Here is a 19,826-nt window from a genome sequence, read left to right as displayed (position 1 = left end):
GAATTTTAGGGTTTAATACTACTTCTGGACACAGATTCACTTGAGAGGAGATACGTCAGATATTCCAGGGTATACTATTTCTGTCCATTGATTCAGTTGAGAGGATGTAAGTCAGATCCAGAAAGAGTTTATCGGACAATATTTCTTGATTCAATCCTGCAGTGTCAACTGTTTTACTGTCGTGAAGTTGTTAAAAAAATATAGAAATTTCCTTGAAAACGACCTAGTACTTTAAGTAACAGGCTTATACTACGCACCCTAGTGATGAGAATAATATTATGATTCATATTATGATTCTACCATTGATTAAAAAAATAGACACGTTTTCATCTTAATGTCTTGTTAAAATTTGTCAATATTTAATAATATCAACTTTATCAACACGTGTTTTGAGATGTAAAAAATACTAGATTGATTATTTGATAGCACATGACAATAGTGACTGAGTTTTTTGCGCTGCTTCTCAACACTGGCTCATGTTATTGTACAAGCAGTAGCTGAGTTGGAGACGTGTAAAAGTGCTCTTTCAAAACCTAACAGCAGTGTTTTTCAACCTGGATAAAGCCTCTATCGCGAGGGTCGCGAAATGACATAAAAACTACCTCAGTAATAATTAACTTTTTTTAAAAATAAAACCGACTTCAAATGCGTGAACACAAAAAAAAACTAAAAATTAAAAATATTGCGTATAAAAAAGTTCATCCCCAATTTTCCACCCTTGGGGGTGAAATATTTTCTTCAAATTCGCATGAAACCACCCTTTTGATAATACCTATTCAACAAAAAAATAATCGTTCAAATTGATTTATAATCGGCGGAGATATTGCGTATAAAAAAGTTCATCCCCAATTTTCCACCCTTGGGGGTTGTTTTTTCTATTATTAAATTTAAATGGGACCATCCTTGAGGTATTACCTATACGCCGAAAAAAGATTTGTTCAAATCGGTTCATAATTGGCGGAGTTATCGCGTAACAAACATAGAAAAAAAAAAAAACATACGGGTCGAATTGAGAACCTCCTCCTTTTTTGAAGTCGGTTGAAAAACAGTAAAGTTTTAAAGACAGATTTTGAAATCTAATTATGCAAATGCATAAAATAATTTTGTGTGGATTGAAGTATTCGGTCCCTACATCTTTGTAACATTATAAAATGCATGGAAAAAAGCGAACGGTCGGGTGGTCGTAAAATGTTTTTTCATACTAGGAGTGTGTTATGAAAAATGTTGAAAAACACTGGCTTACGGAACAAATGAATTTTATAATTTTAAATTTGACTCACGTGGCGCTCCCGGGCTCCTCCTCGGCCAGCACGGAGGCCTGGATGAGGGATTCTATGCCGTTGGCCGGCGCCGGCCGCGCGCGGTACCCCGCGCCGCCGCTGTTTGATGCTGGGGACAATGTTTGTTTGATCATTAGGTCATTAATTTATTAACTGTCTTTGTGGTATAGTGTGGCCACCGGACTCAGACCCAGAGGTTTCTGGTTCGATTCCTATTAGGAACCAAATTTCTGCTCGATTAAGCTTGGCTAACAACCACCAGCTTACTTTAGTGTATCGCCATAACAACCATGTTGCTCGGCAGTTGGAGGTAAATATCAATTCCGAGTTAAGGATTCTGGGTGAAGCTCAATTCTACCTTCGGCCTGATCAGCACTTTGGTTAAGGTGAGATACAGGCTAAGAGCCTCCCATTGTGGTTAAAAAATCAACAATTATTCCATCATTGGATCATTCATCTTCATTGCAGGAATACCCTCCTGTTAAAAAACACACACTCTGGTAAAAAAAAGACAAATCACCCTCACAGAAGTACAATCTGCAACATCAGACTATATAGTCGTTGCAATACCATCCTTATGACCTGCGAGCGAGTGGTGAGTTTTGTGCTTGGGCGCTCGACGGCGGCGCGGCGCGGGCGCATCGTCTATGTCTATGCCCTGTCTTCATTGTCGTAGTCGTTGCAATATCACCCCTATTACCTGCGTGCGAGTGGTGAGTCTTGTGCTTGGGCGGACGCGCGGTGCTCATCGTCAATGAACATCTGACATTATTGTAGCAAAACCACTCCTATTGCAAGTATAGTCTACCTATCAGTCTACACGTTGTCATTGCAATACCATCCTTATTACCTGCGTGCGAATGGTGAGTTTTGTGCTTAGGCGCACGACGGCGGCGCAGCGCGGGCGCTTCGATGTATCAGACATAGTCGTTGCAAAATCACCTCTATTACAAGAACAGTCCACCCATCAGTCTACAAACTGTCATTGCAATACCACCCACCCTTTTACCTGCGAGTGAGAGTCTTGTATTGGGCTTGTCTATGTATAAAGCCCCGTCTTCATTGTCGCAGTTGTTGCAATACCATCCTTATTACCTGCGTGCGAAAGGTGAGTCTTGTGCTTGGGCGGACGCGCGGTGCTCATCGTCAATGAACATCTGACATTATTGTAGCAAAACCACTCCTATTCACACACAGTCTACACGTTGTCATTGCAATACCACCCTTATTACCTGCGTGCGAGTGGTGAGTTTTGTGCTTGGGCGCGCGACGGCGGCGCAGCGCGGGCGCTTCGATGTATCAGACATAGTCGTTGCAAAATCACCTCTATTACAAGAACAGTCCACCCATCAATCTACAAACTGTCATTGCAATACCACCCACCCTTTTACCTGCGAGTGAGAGTCTTGTATTGGGCTTGTCTATGTATAAAGCCCCGTCTTCATTGTCGCAGTTGTTGCAATATCACCCTTATTACCTGCGTGCGAATGGTGAGTCTTGTGCTTGGGCGGACGCGCGGTGCTCATCGTCAATGAACATCTGACATTATTGTAGCAAAACCACTCCTATTGTAAGAACAGTTTACCCGTCAAATTAAACACTGTTATAGCAATACCACCCTTGTTACCTGCGTGCGAGTGATGAGTCTTGTGCTTGGGCGGACGCGCGGTGCTCATCGTCAATTAACATCTGATATTATTGTAGCAAAACCACTCCTATTGCAAGTATAGTCTACCTATCAGTCTACACGTTGTCATTGCAATACCATCCTTATTACCTGCGTGCGAATGGTGAGTCTTGTGCTTGGGCGCACGGCGGCGGCGCGGCGCGGGCGCATCGTCTATGTATAGGTCACCATCTTCATAGTCGTAAGTGTTAGATACTCGTCGCCGCACCGGCCGCTCTGAGCGACGAACCGCTTTGGGCTCTGAATTCGTCTGTGGGTACAAAGTTTACATTAAAAATACTCATATTAACCTATGTATTCTCAGCAAGTATTCGTAGCGAGAGAACAATAAAACAGTGCAGTCTTGACTAAAATATTAATGCAGATCCTTCATAGTGGAGTGAAAAGATATAATTAAAGTAAAGCGTTTTTATTACACACGCGTCCGTTTTGCAAATAATGATTTCTAACACATCATTTTGTTAATTGATATAATATTGTAAAAAAAAACGTGTCGATATAATTTAAAATTTCTGGTTCGGGATAATACGGGACACTCATAAATTCAAAAGAATTTCATTTCAATTCATATTTCAGTGATTCGTGCCCGATGCGTCTTCAGCTCCGTTCGTACTTTTATGAGATATCGAAAAGTCTTGAATATGCATCGCCTGCATAGAGGTATAGAGTTAGAGATGCCAACTAATGTAACTAATTCACACACACAAAGAAATTAAAATATGTTCTCATTGTCCACTACGGTATCAGTACTCAACGTTCGAATAATCTTTAGTACTACGCAAGCAATGTAAACTGTTTATATTATGACGTCGCTGCTGACATCATTGCTTTCACGAGCAATGTGTTCTGTTTTTGGGCATATTGTTGCGACACCGGCCCCGCCCCCTTGTCACATCTCCCTTTAGTTTCTGTAATCTGTGATCGCCTGCATCAAAGCTTAGCGCTTACATAGCGCGCTAGGTTTGTGTAGTAGATGTCTACAGTCTTATACACGTCCCACCGTGTCTCATACGTGTCATACGCCCCACAAATGCCCCACAACTTACGTAGGTGACGCTGGCATACTGCTGCGCGATGGCGGCGTCGTAGGACGGCAGCGGGGCGTGGTAGGCGCCGTTATTCTGCTCGGGCTGCACCGGCGCACTGGGGACGTTGCTGTAGCTCGCTTGCTGTTAGAAAATGTTACACTAATAGTTGTTCCAATTCACGAAGGAGAGTGAACGTTACATGTGTGGTGGCTCGCTACTGTTCGTTTACATTACACTATCGTTATGTGCATGTACACGTACACACACAAGTATAACTCACTCGCCTTCGTGAGTTGCAAGAACTATAATGGTTAGGTAGAACTAATAACTGACAGCTATTGGGACACTAAAGTTTTCGAGTGACAACTAACAGTGTGCTTACCATGTTTACACTAAAAATACTCGATAGCTACTGCGTAAAAAATTGTATGACAAATGAAGAATTTTCACTAATTTTGTTTTTCAGCTTTCTGTATTCTCTGTTAAAAATAAAAAATACACGTGAAAGAATTATTTCGATACGTTTATTAGTTTCCAAGATATTGAATTTTAAAAGTGCGGGCGGCGGCCGGCTCCCCATTTAATGCGCGTGACGTCATATTACAGTGACTGGCTCATATTTGTATGGGTGGAATCTTGCAAGCTGAATTAAGACCCACTTCCAGGCAACCGATTAAGCTGAAATTTCGCATACACATGCGATTTGGATGACCATGCAATATTATGATGACGTGGAGCTGATCTGATGATGGAGCTGGAAGGTGGCCATAGGAACTCTATAATAAAACGACTTAAATCCATCGAGTTTGGGCTCGTTAGTTTTGTATTGATGAGTACTTTAATTCTATATAGTAATCAGGGTCTGATGATGGAGCTGGAAGGTAATTCGCAATAAAACGACACAATCGCATCAAGTTTGGGTTTGGTTCAATTTTAATTTCTGTGATGGGTCTGGGTGTTAATATGTATAATAAGTATGTATTTACAAAAAAAATGCATTTAAGTATGTTTATATCCGTTTTCTAGTGAGCGGCCACTGTGAATGTACGTCACGCGGGGTCACGTGACCGTCGGCGGGTCTCGATATTTAAGCGAACTTTGAATGCCTATAAAATCATAACTACTTGGTATTTTTGAATGAAATAAAAACAAATGTATTTGTATATGTAAAAGCTTAACTGTAACATAGGTTTCAAGTGATTTTGCATACCTAGTAACATTCTCAATTGTACAGCGCCCCTGACGGTTACTTTCAAGACCTAAAATCGTCATAGCTTTTTTGACTGTTGTAAACCCATGTTAATCTACAGATTAGGAAGGCTTCTCACTCGGTGAACCGCCGCGAATCTAGTGAAAGTTGCAGCAAGCATTTACTCATTGTGGAAATCTTTGAGCGAAGGTTTTTGGCCGGCAGTCGACGACTTTTGGTGGAAAAGAACGAATGCTTCTTGTTTAATCTGTATGTGTGCGTTACCTGGTGCACGGGCGGCGGCGCGTGCTCATCATACCGCGGGTAGGTTTCCACATACTCGTGCGGGTAGGTGTACTCCGGCTGGTATGAGCCCGGTTTAGCCGTCTCCGAGTACTGGTAGTCCGGCTGGATGTCCTCCGCTGAGTACATGCCTGAAGGATGCAGAAATATTAAATTAATATGAGGAATATCTGGGAGACATTGGGGGCTTTTGGCGGAAAATAGCGCTAGCTAGCGGTAAGTGCTGTCACTGTCAAAAAAATGTACGAGAAACGTCACTTTTGAAGTTTAGCAAACGTGTCCTAGCCGAAAACATGCTAGTTTTCGGCGGTTGCCATTGCAATCGCCATTTTGCTAGCAAATTCTATCAATGCTAATTATCAGCTGAACGCAGCCATTGTCTCTTATCTTTTTTTCTCATATGGCTTGATTTGTTTTAAAGGAATATTAAGATGCTTTTGTGACATCAAACATCAGGGAGACTTCAGATGTGTTTCAGACTTGTATGCTTTATCACGTCAATATTGTCAACTACAAAAGTCCAGAAGAGGTGGACTTCGAACCGGCATTTCTCGGATTTCGAATAACCCAATATATAAGCTATATTCGCCTCAAAATTGGTAACGCCTCTGCTACAGTGCGCCTCCAAGTTTGGACAGAAGGGCTACTCATAACGCTGTGTACGTAGTTTCGGGTCTATCTGTCACCGTCACTCCTGCTGGCATCTCGCTTTGAGTGAGAGGGATGGCAACATTCGAAACTTTGGATAACGTTTTTTGGAGTAACCCTGCTGGTGCGAATTGAGAATCGAGAGCTCCACGTCACTGGTTTTAAAACAGTTACTTACCAGGCCTATAAATTGATATCCTGCGAGTCAATCCTCAGGTTCTCATAGATAACAGGATCCCTTGGAGGTGGTTTACTAGTGGAAGTGTATTACACTCTACTCGCGTAGTTGGCCGAAGTAGACAATATGAACATGCACTTCTTTTCACTTCGAGCAACCTTGTCTCTCATCGCTCGACTTCCGATTGTTGCCAACTCTTGAAGCGTTCGGAAATTTCAACACGAAGTGTCTGACTACACTACTCGGCTAACCGAGTTGTGTAGCTGAGGTACAAAAAAGCAACTCACCTGGCCCATAATTAATCTCCTGCGAGTCGATCCTCATGTTGGCATGTAAGTTCTCATTGGTGAACAGGATCTGCTCCTCGTGGTAGTCGCCTATGTCCTTCTTGGAGATGGTCCACTGGTGGAGCGACTTGAGAGCAGACCGGTCGCGGACCAGAAGGCTTGACTTACTTGACTTAAGGTCCTATGTCCCCTAGATGGGGCAGAGGGCGTCCACAACAGTCCTCCATCGCGTTCGGTCTTGAGCTTCGCGTTTGATCTCGCACCAAGTCTTGCCGATTTTCTTCGCCTCGTCTACTATATGCGCCGCCAAGTTTGGACCGGACCAGAAGGGCTACTCCGAAAAGCAATGTATAGCCTGACCAGGAACATAAAAACCCTGGCATAGAGGCGCGTCAATTGCATTTGATAGTGCAACACTGAGTACAGTCGTACCTGTGTTAAATTAATAGGCTTACTTTATGTATCAGGATTCAGGATTACGTCCTAATTTGATATTTTCATAAATTAACGAATAAAGATTATATAGGTAAACTGGTTTAAATAAATTAAATGAAACCATCAATCGATCTAGTAGGATTTATTGTATTATTCATCAATAATCAAATTCAGAACTTGAATATTCAACTGAAATGTCTGCTCATGAACGCTTCAAACTCGGTACTTCTTTCCCAAATCCATAAAATTCAACACTTAGAAAGTGACAAAATTCTTTAAAATAAGTAGTTGAAACAAACCACAGCTAATTTTCATAGTGGACTGTACTATACGATAAACATGTCAGTCAATTGACAACCTTTGTCGGAAACATTATTCAATGAAAATATTGTCCGAACCCTTAGTATTTCTCTTCGACAAATACTTTAACACATTGTGAACCACTTTTCTTTCACGATTATAAAAAGATTTTAGCAATTTAATTCACAAAATCAATTGCGCACATTTAAAATAAAGTTGTTTACACTTTGACAGCAATAGACTGACATGCAAGGTGACATGTCAATGAAGTTTTCAGTTACTGTTGCCATTAAAAGAAATTAGTACCATTAGTTTTCCGCAACATGGCGAGGGTTTTTATGTTCCTGGTCAGGCTATACGTAGTTTCGGGTCTATCTGTCACTATCGCTCATGCTAGCATCTCACTTTGAGTGAGAGGGATGGCAACATTCGAAACTTTGGATAACGTTTTTTGGAGTAACCCTGCTGGTGCGAATTGAGAATCGAGAGCTCCACGCCACTGGTTTTAAAACAGTTACTTACCAGGCCTATATTGATATTCTGTGAGTCAATTCTCAGGTTCTCATAGATAACAGGATCCCTTGAAGGTGGTTTGCTAGTGGAAGTGGCTTTAATACTTCAACCACACTACTCGTGTATTTGGCCGAAGTAGATAGTGTGGACATGCTTCACTTCGCTTCGAGCTACCTCGCCTCTCCTCGCTCGACTTCCGATTGTTACCAAGTCTTGAAGCGTTCGGAAGTTGGAACACGAAGTGTCCGACTACACTACTCGGCTAACTTCGACGAATCAAAAAGCCAGTAGTGTAGGTACAAAACAGTAACTCACCAGGCCCATAATTGATCTCCTGCGAGTCAATCCTCATGTTGGCGTGTAAGTTCTCATTGGTGAACAAGATCTGCTCCTCATGATAATCTCCTATGTCCTTCTTGGAGATGGTCCACTGGTGGAGCGGCTTCAAAGCCGGTCGGTCGCGGACTAGGTGCGATTTGAGTATGGAGTGCTCCGGCCCGCTGTATGGCGGCGGCGGCTCGGGCCGAGGGGACGGCGCGTTGCTGGAATGATAACAAACAGTCATAGCACAGAATAATAATAAGTACTACGTACAGAAGTTTTACTTCGCGAAGGTATTTAAAAAAATGTATGCTCAATGTCATTAACAATATAGTGCAATTTAGCCTGTCTCAAGAGTCAAGCACCATTTTGTTGACAAACGTCAGTGATCGGCACTGCGCCGAAGCTATAGGGCTGACTTCGGTAAAATGATGTGACGTGAGGTGCCAAACTGCGGAAAATGGCGGAGGAAATGCATGATTTAGCATGAATTACTTGTGAGCGTGTTGCGTGCGTGAGTCAATGTTCGCTCGTATGTGAGACCTTGTCGAATAGTATCCTGTAGGTGGGCCATCGTGCGTGTTTTGTTTTCGATGTAAGCTCGCGGAGATGAACAGGCCTGGTAAAACTAATGCAAGCGTCTGCACTGCGGCTTTTTCCCGCGTATACGTTTCGGGCGGTCTCGCTGTTTGGCGGTTTACCGCCTGCAGGAAAAACCGTAGTGCGGACACAGCCCAACTCTAGTCTAAAGCCTAAAACAATAGATTTTAACCACGGCTCCGCCCGCGTGAAAGTCTGTCTTTAAAAGAAAACATTATAGCGTCTTCCCTCCTCCCTCTTTTTTTCAAAAACCGGAATAAAATCTATTCTGCTTTTCTCTGGGTCTCAAACTAAATTACATTTGAATCAGATCAGTAGTTTAAGCGTGAATGGTAGTCAGAATAACTCTAAATGCGAGTTAAATATATTTAGGATGTCGTAAAGGCAACTATGGGACAAATATGCGAGCATCAGACCATACCTGGTAGGGCAAAAAAAAATGAGACATGTATAGGCTCCTTAAGAGCATTTGACGATTTGCAAGTACTAATTTAATTAGTCTAAACAAATAAAGATAATTTTGATTTTCATTTTACCAACCTGTATGACTAGCATGAGGAGTTTAGATTAGACCACATCCTCCGCTTTCCTCAAGTAAATAAGAGCTAGACTCCGATTATCTTTTGATATCTGCTATAATCCATAAATGTGTCGTTGACTGTCAAATTTTCAAAAATTGTTTGAATTGTAGAAGATAGGCCTGCCCAATAATTTCCACAATGGCCGGCTGGTGGCGGCCTTTATCCGCTGCCTTCCCGCTGCCTTACCGCAACCAACGGATTAGTTAGATAACTGACGGCCGATGGGGCAGCAAGGTTCTAGAGTGGAGGCCACATACCGGAAAGTGCAGCGTAGGATTTCCACCCACAAGGTGGACCGACGACCGAAAATTGTTTTAGTACAAACCAAAACTTACTTCATCTTGATCTTCAGCACAGTTTTCTTATCAGGTCGCTCCAAGTACCCGTTTCCTTCCACGTACGGCTGCTCCTCGAAGGTCTGGTAGGCATACTTCTCTGGAAGCAGCATGGTCTTGTCTTCTGCTACGTATTTTGTCTCTGGCAGGCCGTTGGCGTATTTTATGTCTTGGGCGATGTACCTGATGGCAAAAAAAAAGTAAGTAAAACTTAAGTCGTCGAATTTGGACCCTAACACAGGGCATAAGGGTTCAGAATAGCTAACTCACCTAGTATACCGATACTAAACTTTTAACGGTAACGATTCTTTTAACGATTTACACCGGTAAATCTACTCTTTGCCTTTAAGAGTCGTCGATTTTGAGTCTTATGACAATGATGTAAGGTTCAAAATAATGTCGGTGTACAACTTGTCACAGTAAGTTTTATCGTCGGACAAATCCATGTGCTTGTGCATGATGGGCTTGAACAGTGTCAGTTATGCGATAGTCACCCTTATAACGCAGACAAGTACTGGGTGTATAACTTAGAAATAAAAAGATTCATTTTGGACCTAAACACAAGGTTCAAAATATCGTAACTCACCTAGTGTCAGTGTAGATCAGTTCTTTGCCGTCAGCATAGAACTTTTCGGTGTAAGTCTTTTCTTCAGGCAATTCCGCGGGCTGCGCCATATGCATGATGGGCTTTGGAAGTGTCAATTTTAGAGACTTCTTGGCGCTCTGCTGCTTTCGGGAGTGAGACTGCTTGCTGGGAGATGTGGTTTTCAGTTTGAAGTCCTGGGAATAAGTAGGGAGATCAGGGTCAGTTCACTGATGGGGATAATGTTGAATCAATTAGTAAGCAAGCTTATAATTGGTTTCCGCTGAAAACCAGCTTCTCGACATGGCGCTTGTTATGTCGCGAATATAGCTGAGCGGACGCCTCTTCAGCATAGCTTGTAGTTTAATGTTATATGTACTGTATTTTTATTTTATTTTTCTATGCTGAATAAAGTATTCTTATTCTTATTCAAGACAAACAATTTAGGTTAATTTTACAATAAAAATCTTATCTTTTGCAGATCAATTTATACATAATTTTTCACAAGAATCTACGAATGTCTTTTTCAAATAATACTTTTTTTCTGGAAACACCAAACTTTATTAACACGTGTCCGACTTCCGAGTGAATAAAGTCCGTTGTTCTCTTACGAGTGGATTTTTCAATCGTCAGACAAATATCGAAGTTAGACAGATTTTTACAAAAATGTACATAAAATGTACAATGCTTATAAAATTACCTTATCTTTATTGGCAGCGCTAGCAGAGCGCTTCTCAAGAGTCCTGAGTTCTTTGCACAACTCTCGTACTAGTTGACCAGAGTTGAGGCATTTTGGAACGTTGTCGCGCTTCGCTGCGTCCGTCTGTCGAAGAATACATAAACTAGTGTGGAATCTTAATATTGACCATATCTCGGCAAACGGCCACCTCAAGAAGATAACTGACACATAGTGGATGGGAACGGCATCAAATTGTTATTATTTTGTCCACCAGTGGCTTGCAATAGGTTAGTTGACATCACCAATCACATCTCAAAAAGGCGTCAAGAATCAAATCTCCCATAGACTTTATTATGACCAACTATCGGGATGCAGGCAGCGCTGGAGCAGGATCGGTCGTTATGGAAATATTAGGTCTTGATTCCAGCCAGTCCAGTAACTTCGAACTCCTAGGCTCTTCTGGTTGTTTTTCTTGCGGGTCCAATGACACACATAATAACACTAACTTACACTCTTAAGCGCGTGCCACTCCTTCAGCGCATTCGCGAGGATCTTGATCCCTCGCAGCAGCAGCGGCGGCAGTTGTGCCGGCGCCGATGTCACTACCGTCTCGCCCAGCGTGAAGTCTTCGTCCTGGGGGCATAAATACTATTTAGTTACATTGCATTTTATAAGATTTTAAACTTTCGCGTTCCATTTTAACTAAAATGTAAGACACGGGTCTTAACGTGACGTTTATTAATGAGTGTTGTGTATGTAACATCACTAGTGGTAGTGTAACAAATGCCAATATGAGGGTAGTTGAAAATGTTCAAGCCCGCCCGATCGGACGACGCCGCGAGCCGCCAGTCTGCTTGTGACCACGGCTGCAGCATCGCAGCCGAAACGTCAAGCCGTGAGTACATAATGTAACTAAATGTAAAAAAAAATGTTTCAACAATCACTCCAATGCCAGGTAAGTTAGATTAAATAGATCCTCAACACGAAAAACGCAGATTTTGTTACATTTATAGCGGACATCGCTGCCATCGCCGACTTCAAACTAAGCAGAGAACAAAAAACACTATTCCTGTGACGTATAGTGACGAGTGTTCCTAATTACGGGGTGAGTATACTCAAACACATGGTTAGTGTACCTAAACACATCGTTAGTGTACCTCAACAAATGGTGAGTGTGCGTAAACACGTAGTGAGTGTACCTAAACACGCGGTGAGTGTACCTAACCACTTGGAACGCGCCTAAGAACGTGGTGTGTACCTAACCACGTGGCATACGCCTAAGCATGTGGTGAGTGTACCTAAACACGTAGTGAGTGTACCTAAACACGCGGTGAGTGTACCTAACCACTTGGAACGCGCCTAAGAACGTGGTGTGTACCTAACCACGTGGCATACGCCTAAGCATGTGGTGAGTGTACCTAAACACGTAGTGAGTGTACCTAAACACGCGGTGAGTGTACCTAACCACTTGGAACGCGCCTAAGAACGTGGTGTGTACCTAACCACGTGGCATACGCCTAAGCATGTGGTGAGTGTACCTAAACACGTAGTGAGTGTACCTAACTACGTGATATGCGCCTAAGCAAGTGGTGAGTGTACCTAACCACCTGAAATGCGCCTAAGCAAGTGGTGAGTGTACCTAACCACCTGGAATGCGCCTAAACACGTGGTGAGTGTACCTAAATAAGTGGTGAGTGTACCTAAATACGTACTGAGTGTAGCTAAACGCATGGTGAGTGTACCTAAACACAATATGTTTAGTGTACCTAAACACGTGGTGAGTGTACCTAACCACTTGGAACGCGCCTAAGAACGTGGTGAGTGTACCTATCACGTGGTGAGTGTACCTAACCACTTGGAATGTACTCAAGCACGTGTTGAGTGTACCTAACCACGTGAAGTGTACCCAAGTACGTGGTGAGTGTACCTTACCACTTGGAATGTACCCAAGCACGTGGTGAGTGCACCTAAACACGTGGTGAGTATACCTAACCACCTGGAATGCGCCTAAGCACGTGTTGAGTGTACCTAAGCACGTAGTAAGTGTACCTTAGCTAGGTACTTGGAACGAGCCTAAGAACGTGGTGAGTGTACCTAAATAAGTGGTGGGTGTGCCTAAACACGTAGTGAGTGTACCTAACCACTTGGTGAGTGTACCTAAGCATGTGGTGAGTGTACCTAACCACCTGAACCATCTGGTGAGTGGACCAAAACACGTTGTGAGTGTAACTAACCACGCGGTGAGTGTACCTAACCACGTGGTGAGTGTACCTAAATACGTGGTGAGTGTACCTAACCACTGTACCTGCGTCTCCTCGTTGTGGCGTCGCAGCATGGTGAGCAGGTGCGCGCCGGCGTACCAATGCATGGCCTCGAACAGCGGGTAGCGGAACATTACTGGTGTTTCCACGCGCCGCTCGATCTCGTAGATTCTGGAAAAAATAATTAATGAATCGCAAAATGTGTTGGTAAGCGCATAACTCAACAACGCCTGGACCAATTTACCAAATTTTTTTTTTATGTTCGTTGAAGTCCAAGGATAGTTTTTACGGGGACATTTGCAAAATTCTACTCCTAAGGGAGTAAAACGGGGTCCACGCGTACGAAGTCGCAGGCGGCCGCTAGTTGTCAATAAAAACATAAGGAAGAAGACGCACGAAAGGTATGATGTTGTGCTGAATTTTTATGAAACGTTGGCCAGAGGTTAGGACGAAAAACGGTTGCGGATAACACCTAGATGAGGGCAGTCAAGGACCGGTCGTTGTAAAAAGCCTTGGGAAGACTGTTGTTCGTTCAGCGGTGGATGTCCACTGCTGGATAAAAGGATGTATTTTTGTTGACACAATAAATTAGAGAGGATAATACGCCGGCAGTGGAGACTAGACCTAATGATTATGGAGATCAACTCACTGCAGCTGCATCTCAATCGCGTACGAATGCAGAAAGTTTCCTCCGAAGACCAGCGAGTCGCAGGGCGTGAGCACGGCATGCAGCCAGCCGCTAGGGATGAACAGCGTCTGTCCCGCGCACAACTCAGCTGTGCCGTACCACTCCACCTGGCGAACAAACGGGAATATTATAGACAACACCCTGTTATACTTATTATTACTGCACCTGTTTGAAAGCTTATCAAGAGTCAATCAATAGCAAAATCAAAATCAAAAATATTTATTCAATTTAGACCACAAGTAGCACTTATGAACGTCAAACTTCACAACTCATTTACTCTGTTGCGAGCGAGCGAGCATAAAGGTAGCAGGAAGGCGCTGGATGCAGGCCGCTTCCAACTGGACGATATGGAAATCATTGAGGCAAGGCTATGTTTAGCAGTGGACGTCCTGTGGCTGACATGATGATGACGATGATGAGCGAGCAAGAGGTAAATGTGCTTGCTTCAGATCCCGTAAACAGAATGTTAGTAATGACAACTTTATACATATTGATCACACTCACATTCATATACTCAACAAAATAATATTAATGACAACTCACCATATCACCGAAAAAGCGTTCATTCTGATTATTCGAGGCACTCCATTGCTGGTATAAGGCAAGATTTGTGGACGTTGGAGGCACTAGGTAGAATATCTGAAACAAAACACATGTTGTTGTCACTGAACTATAAAAGCGAATGCAATAAGTACATGTCTGTTTTTCAGGTAACTATTAACTGCATTATCCAAATAGGGACTGATTTTGAGTGAAATTTCATTGGATTAGTATCTAAGTACAGACGAAACGAAACATACCATCTGAAATGGGTGAAGGTTTGCAACAAAAATACTACTTTGAAATAAAAGAGTGATCAGCGGGGTTACTGCGAAAAACGTCCAAAGTTTCGAATGTTGCTATCCCTCTCCCTCTCACGCAAAGGGAGATGCCAGCGCATGCGACAGTGACAGATAGACCCGAAACTACGTAAACGGTGTTTCAGAGTAGCCCTACTGTATCGTTTGAACACTAACAAGCGCCCTACAACGCCAAAAATCATCACGTACCTTCCTGCCATGCAGCACGTGATACCACACGGTGGTGCCGCCGAAGTCGACGTGGAAGTCTGTGTAGGCCCCCGCGGGGGACATCAGGCAGTAGCGCTGGACGGCGGGCCGGGGGGCCCCCGAGGCGGGGGGCCACGCGCGCTCCGCCCAGTCCAGTCGCCGCGCTGCCGATGGGGGCTCCACTAGCGGCGCCATACTGGTGGCGAAATAAAGCTAGTTTAATCTTTGCTAAAGCCTGGTCCGTGAGCACGTAGAATTTTGTCCAATGACCCCTAGCTACCCATCCTTATCGCTCGCGCGTAATTATATTGCTGTCGCGACTGTGCGACGCGCGCCCGCAGTGAGTGTGCGACCGCGACAGTAACATAATTACGTGCGAGCGATATGGATGGGTAGCTTGGGGTCATTGGACGGGATTCTACGTGCTCACGGACCAGGCTTTAGTTTAATCTTTGCTAGCAATCAGCGATCAACTACCAGGCTGGGTTACAGCATCTTAATTTAACTTTAACAAACGCCAGAAATCTTTTAAAATCTATACAAAAAGCACCGGATATCGTTATAGTTACGGTTAAAGTTAAGCGGTGCAACTCAGCCTAATATTAGGGCCACAATAGCCTAACAATGTAAGTGTTCTACTTCGAGTTTGAGGGTCGTTTGACTGCGTCATAAATGTTTTATTCCTTTGTTCTCTGACTAATTATTGAGTGCATTGGAACAACTAAGTTCACAAACCCTAGTGTCAAAACTGGCAATAAATGGCTCAAACAGACTGACATTTTAAACAATGAAGCTCGTGGTTTTAGACATATTTAGCTCTTTTTTCTTCAATCCCTACTGTTGCCAAACTATCACTAGCTCTCGCCTAGAAAACTGTTCATGGTTAATGATTAATTATATGATCAATGAGCATACTAACTTAGTGTCGGAGAACTCCAAACTGAGCACATTGAGGACCTTCTCGTCCCTATGCTCGGGCGGCGTCTCGAAGTAGTCCACGAAGTCCCCCAGAGGCATCCGCAGCGTGGACTGCTTGCGGACGTCTATCACTTCCACCTGGGGAACGAAATGAGGGGTTAAAATAAAGATGAGAGCAAAGGGAATTGTATATATATATATATACTCCCAAGCCGCTTTCGGCTACGGTAACCACGACAAAATTCCTTTAGTCCGCAATAAGAGGGCTACGCTGGGCTGCCCTATCATGTGCCCTCACATGGCTACAGTAGCCAATCTTGTTGGTAAACGTGCGCGAACAATGTCGACACGTTAGGACACCGCTGATGTAGTTGTAAGTGATAGCCGCTGCTGGTCTGGCTTTAAGAGCATCGCGCTTCGAAACAAGATCAGATTTCCGCTGCTCTTCGAAATCGTTAACTTTTTTCCGCACCAGGCGCCTCCACTCCAGACGGTGGCTAGCAGTTTTTTCCCACTTTAGGGGGTCAATCAATAAAAATAAAAAAAAACAGGGAATTGTATCAGAATGTTGAATATTACAAATACAACTTTTGAGATTCTAATTTGAATCCTTTAGGAGGAAAACTTGCACTACTGCGGGTTTCCTCTAACAGACGACTGACGTCGTATGCTGGAAGCTCATATTTTTTGATTTTGATTTCACTATGCCATCCAAGTAAGAAAGACGAAAGCGAAATGTTCTGCCTTTCATGAGATCTTATCTTGGAATATCGCGGTGGCAAATCACAAGACCAATAGAATAAACTCACCTCTAACTGAGCGCCACAGAACCTCAGCACAGACCTCACAGTAAACGTGGCTGCATTGGGCAGTTTCATGTCCAGCCCTTCGCTCGAGTGGAATATCACCGGTCTGTTGAATCCGTCATCCCGGACCAATTCCTCTGTGAAATGGACAGCTCGCATACGGTGTAACGCTGCTGGTACGGGACGTAGTGGCCTGGCTGCTAAGGCTCGGACCCATGCTGGAGTCCCCACTTGAGACGGTCGGGTCTCTGCACCGAGTTCGTAACGGTCCGCTCGGTGGTTGTTTGTGGGGATTTTTACTAAAAAATTAAAATCAGAATAAGATCACAATAAGCCTAGACGCAGACCACCGATTTTTCGTCGGCCGTTAGTTTAGTTGGGCAGTTAATCAGTATGGACATGTATGGAAGTGCGCACATTACACCGATTTGATTTTCTTACACATTAAAATCGGGCCCAACTATCGGCCGACGAAAAATTGGTGGTCAACGCCTAGGCTAAGAGCAATGAAATAGGAAAATTTATGAAAAGAAAATTGCCTAAACTAACTAATATGGAAAGACAAAAAAGAAGTCAGGTTTCACTAGGAAACTACTTAGTATAATTCATAATCAAGCAAGTAGGTTTCCTATAATATCATAAAATAGTCCTCACTACAGGCAACATATTACTTTATTTTTTACAAGAATCTGTGTAATAATAACTCATACCTATTGACGATGCAGCAAAAAATAAACTTGACAAATAATGATGGCATCTAATGCCATTTTTTCTCACGGCTCAAGGTCAACTTATAAAAAGCCGGTTACTGACAGTCAACATACATCAAGTGTGAAGTGCATTTCATAGTTTTTAATAAATCTATGCAAATATTGTATTAAGAAATAGCAAATAAACGTGGTCAGCTTGCTAAATGCCATTGAATGCAAGGATCAGCAGTTTAAAAGATTTTTGCAGCAAATAAATTAACATTTGCAAGACTTTTAGGCTATTTTTGTAAAAAATACAGATGATGGCACCTCAAGGTTGACACTAAGGTCTTATGCAGTTTTAATAGGAGATGTGCTGTTGTCTGTGGGCGTAGTGCGAGTTTACATCAAACACATACAACATCCACAGCGTTTAAAATATGCATGAAAATTTTAGTACTTGAAAGTTTCTGCTAGGGGCACAGTACAATCCGTCATACATTTTAATGTCACTTTTTTACGCAGTCACTAGTGAAGACGTTTGATGTAAACTCTCACTAAGCCCTCTGTAGATGGGTGAGACTATTATCCAGCAGTAAACACCATGAAGCTGATTTTTAACACTAAGAAACCATAAATTAATTGTTTACCAGTTAGATTCTAAGATAACTTATACTTACACACTGAAGGTCCGTACGTCTGGGCACATTTTGGGCAATGGTACTTGTCTATGTCATCGGAGTGGTAGATTTTGACGTCAACACAGCTGCAAATAAAACATAAATGGAGTAAACTTTGTGTTGATAAATAAACGGTAAGGGACTTCACCAATGGACTGAAATCTATGCTACAAAGAGAGGTTTATGTTTACGTTATTTGTTGTAGCATCAAAATACACTTAATTTAATTTGATAGGATTATACCTAGTGTTTTTTTTATTTACAACATATACATTTCGTCTAGCAGTAGGAATTCAATTTGGAATCCAATTAGTATACCATGGTATGACCAAATCATCCATTATAACTATTATCACACAGTCCCATTACTTCAACATGATTGATGGTGCACACGAGGCCACAAATGGACAGAGCTATGCAAAAGAACATTGTACTGTTAATTACTTCTGACAGGAATCCCTTATAAAATGGTTTATTCGTTCTAGTTAGAAATTACTGTCTTATACCAAAATAAATACTTACAGAAATGATACAAACTAATCTATGTATGAAATAGTAACACTACTTACTAGAAAATATATAAATAAACACAAAGAAGCGAGTGGAAGTACCGCGGAATGAGTCCCATGGTGACCATAAATGTAAACAAAGTAGAACAACAAGGAAATCACCAAAACCACTGATCATTATCAGCACCACACCGAAAATATGCTTTTTAACACAGATTCCAGTCCTTGGTTGGAGTAGAAACACCAAAAATTAAACAAAACATTCACACAGAAAATGATGGCCGAAGGGCCGAGTGCTGTCAAACTTGATCACATCTTTTTTCACACGTAACGAGGTTTTCAGTGAAAAATTTATATAGATTTCACATTACCTGCCATGAAACCATTCACGACAGCAGTCACATTCTATCATAAATTGTCCAATATTATATGGTTGACCACACAAACAATAGGTTTCCTTCGATGACGCCATTTTAATGGCGAATAGACAATTTCATTCTTTTTTTTCCACTCCACGTTGACTTGGGATTGGAACGGAGTGTTGAGCAATTTCAAGGCATAGACAATTTTTTTTACACATTTATAAACAGTAATTTTTAGACACAAATTAATTTCATTGATAAATCAATTATAGCCTGACCAGGAACATAAAAACCCTCGCCATGTTGCGGAAAACTAATGGTACTAATTTCTTTTAATGGCAACAGTAACTGAAAACTTCATTGACATGTCACCTTGCATGTCAGTCTATTGCTGTCAAAGTGTAAACAAACTTTATTTTAAATGTGCGCAATTGATTTTGTGAATTAAATTGCTAAAATCTTTTTATAGTCGTGAAAGAAAAGTGGTTCACAATGTATTAAAGTATTTATCGAAGAGAAATACTAAGGGTTCGGACAATATTTTCATTGAATAATGTTTCCGACAAAGGTTGTCAAATTGACTGACATGTTTATCGTATAGTACAGTCCACTATGAAAATTAGCTGTGGTTTGTTTCAAATACCTATTTTAAAGTTTTTTGTCACTTTCTAAGTGTTGAATTTTATGGAATGAGGATCAGTACTGTTGTAGAAAATTCAATAAAACTAGTATCTACGTTAATCTTTAAGACATAAGAAAGATATATCTTTTTGAATTATCCAAATCGGACCATTACTTACGAAGATATTAAGTAATAAACATAGGCCGTTTTTGCCGCTAAAAGTCAACGTACGCAAGGCCGCGTGACGTCATTATATCCGAATCGAGCGCAGCCGGCGTACTAATGGGATGGAAAA

The 19,826-nt window shown here is 42.2% G+C and overlaps 1 protein-coding gene across 1 annotated transcript; it reads right to left on the bottom strand.

Moving 5' to 3' along the window:
* Positions 1 to 1,729: 1,729 nt before the first annotated feature.
* Positions 1,730 to 19,019, bottom strand: LOC135084042 (uncharacterized). Its single transcript, XM_063978785.1, is given in 15 exon segments — positions 1,730 to 1,758; positions 3,058 to 3,217; positions 4,014 to 4,136; positions 5,470 to 5,618; positions 8,164 to 8,390; positions 9,686 to 9,969; positions 10,268 to 10,465; positions 10,969 to 11,091; positions 13,854 to 14,003; positions 14,440 to 14,535; positions 14,946 to 15,141; positions 15,865 to 16,001; positions 16,673 to 16,968; positions 18,039 to 18,124; positions 18,919 to 19,019. Coding segments are annotated over 15 exon segments (2,355 nt in total).
* Positions 19,020 to 19,826: the final 807 nt, after the last annotated feature.

Source organism: Ostrinia nubilalis, chromosome 25, assembly GCF_963855985.1.
Source record: "Ostrinia nubilalis chromosome 25, ilOstNubi1.1, whole genome shotgun sequence".
In the NCBI taxonomy this organism is placed as follows: Eukaryota; Metazoa; Arthropoda; class Insecta; order Lepidoptera; family Crambidae; genus Ostrinia; species Ostrinia nubilalis.
The sequence above is the reverse complement of the archived record's forward strand: the minus strand, read 5'-3'. Positions and strand labels throughout refer to the sequence as shown.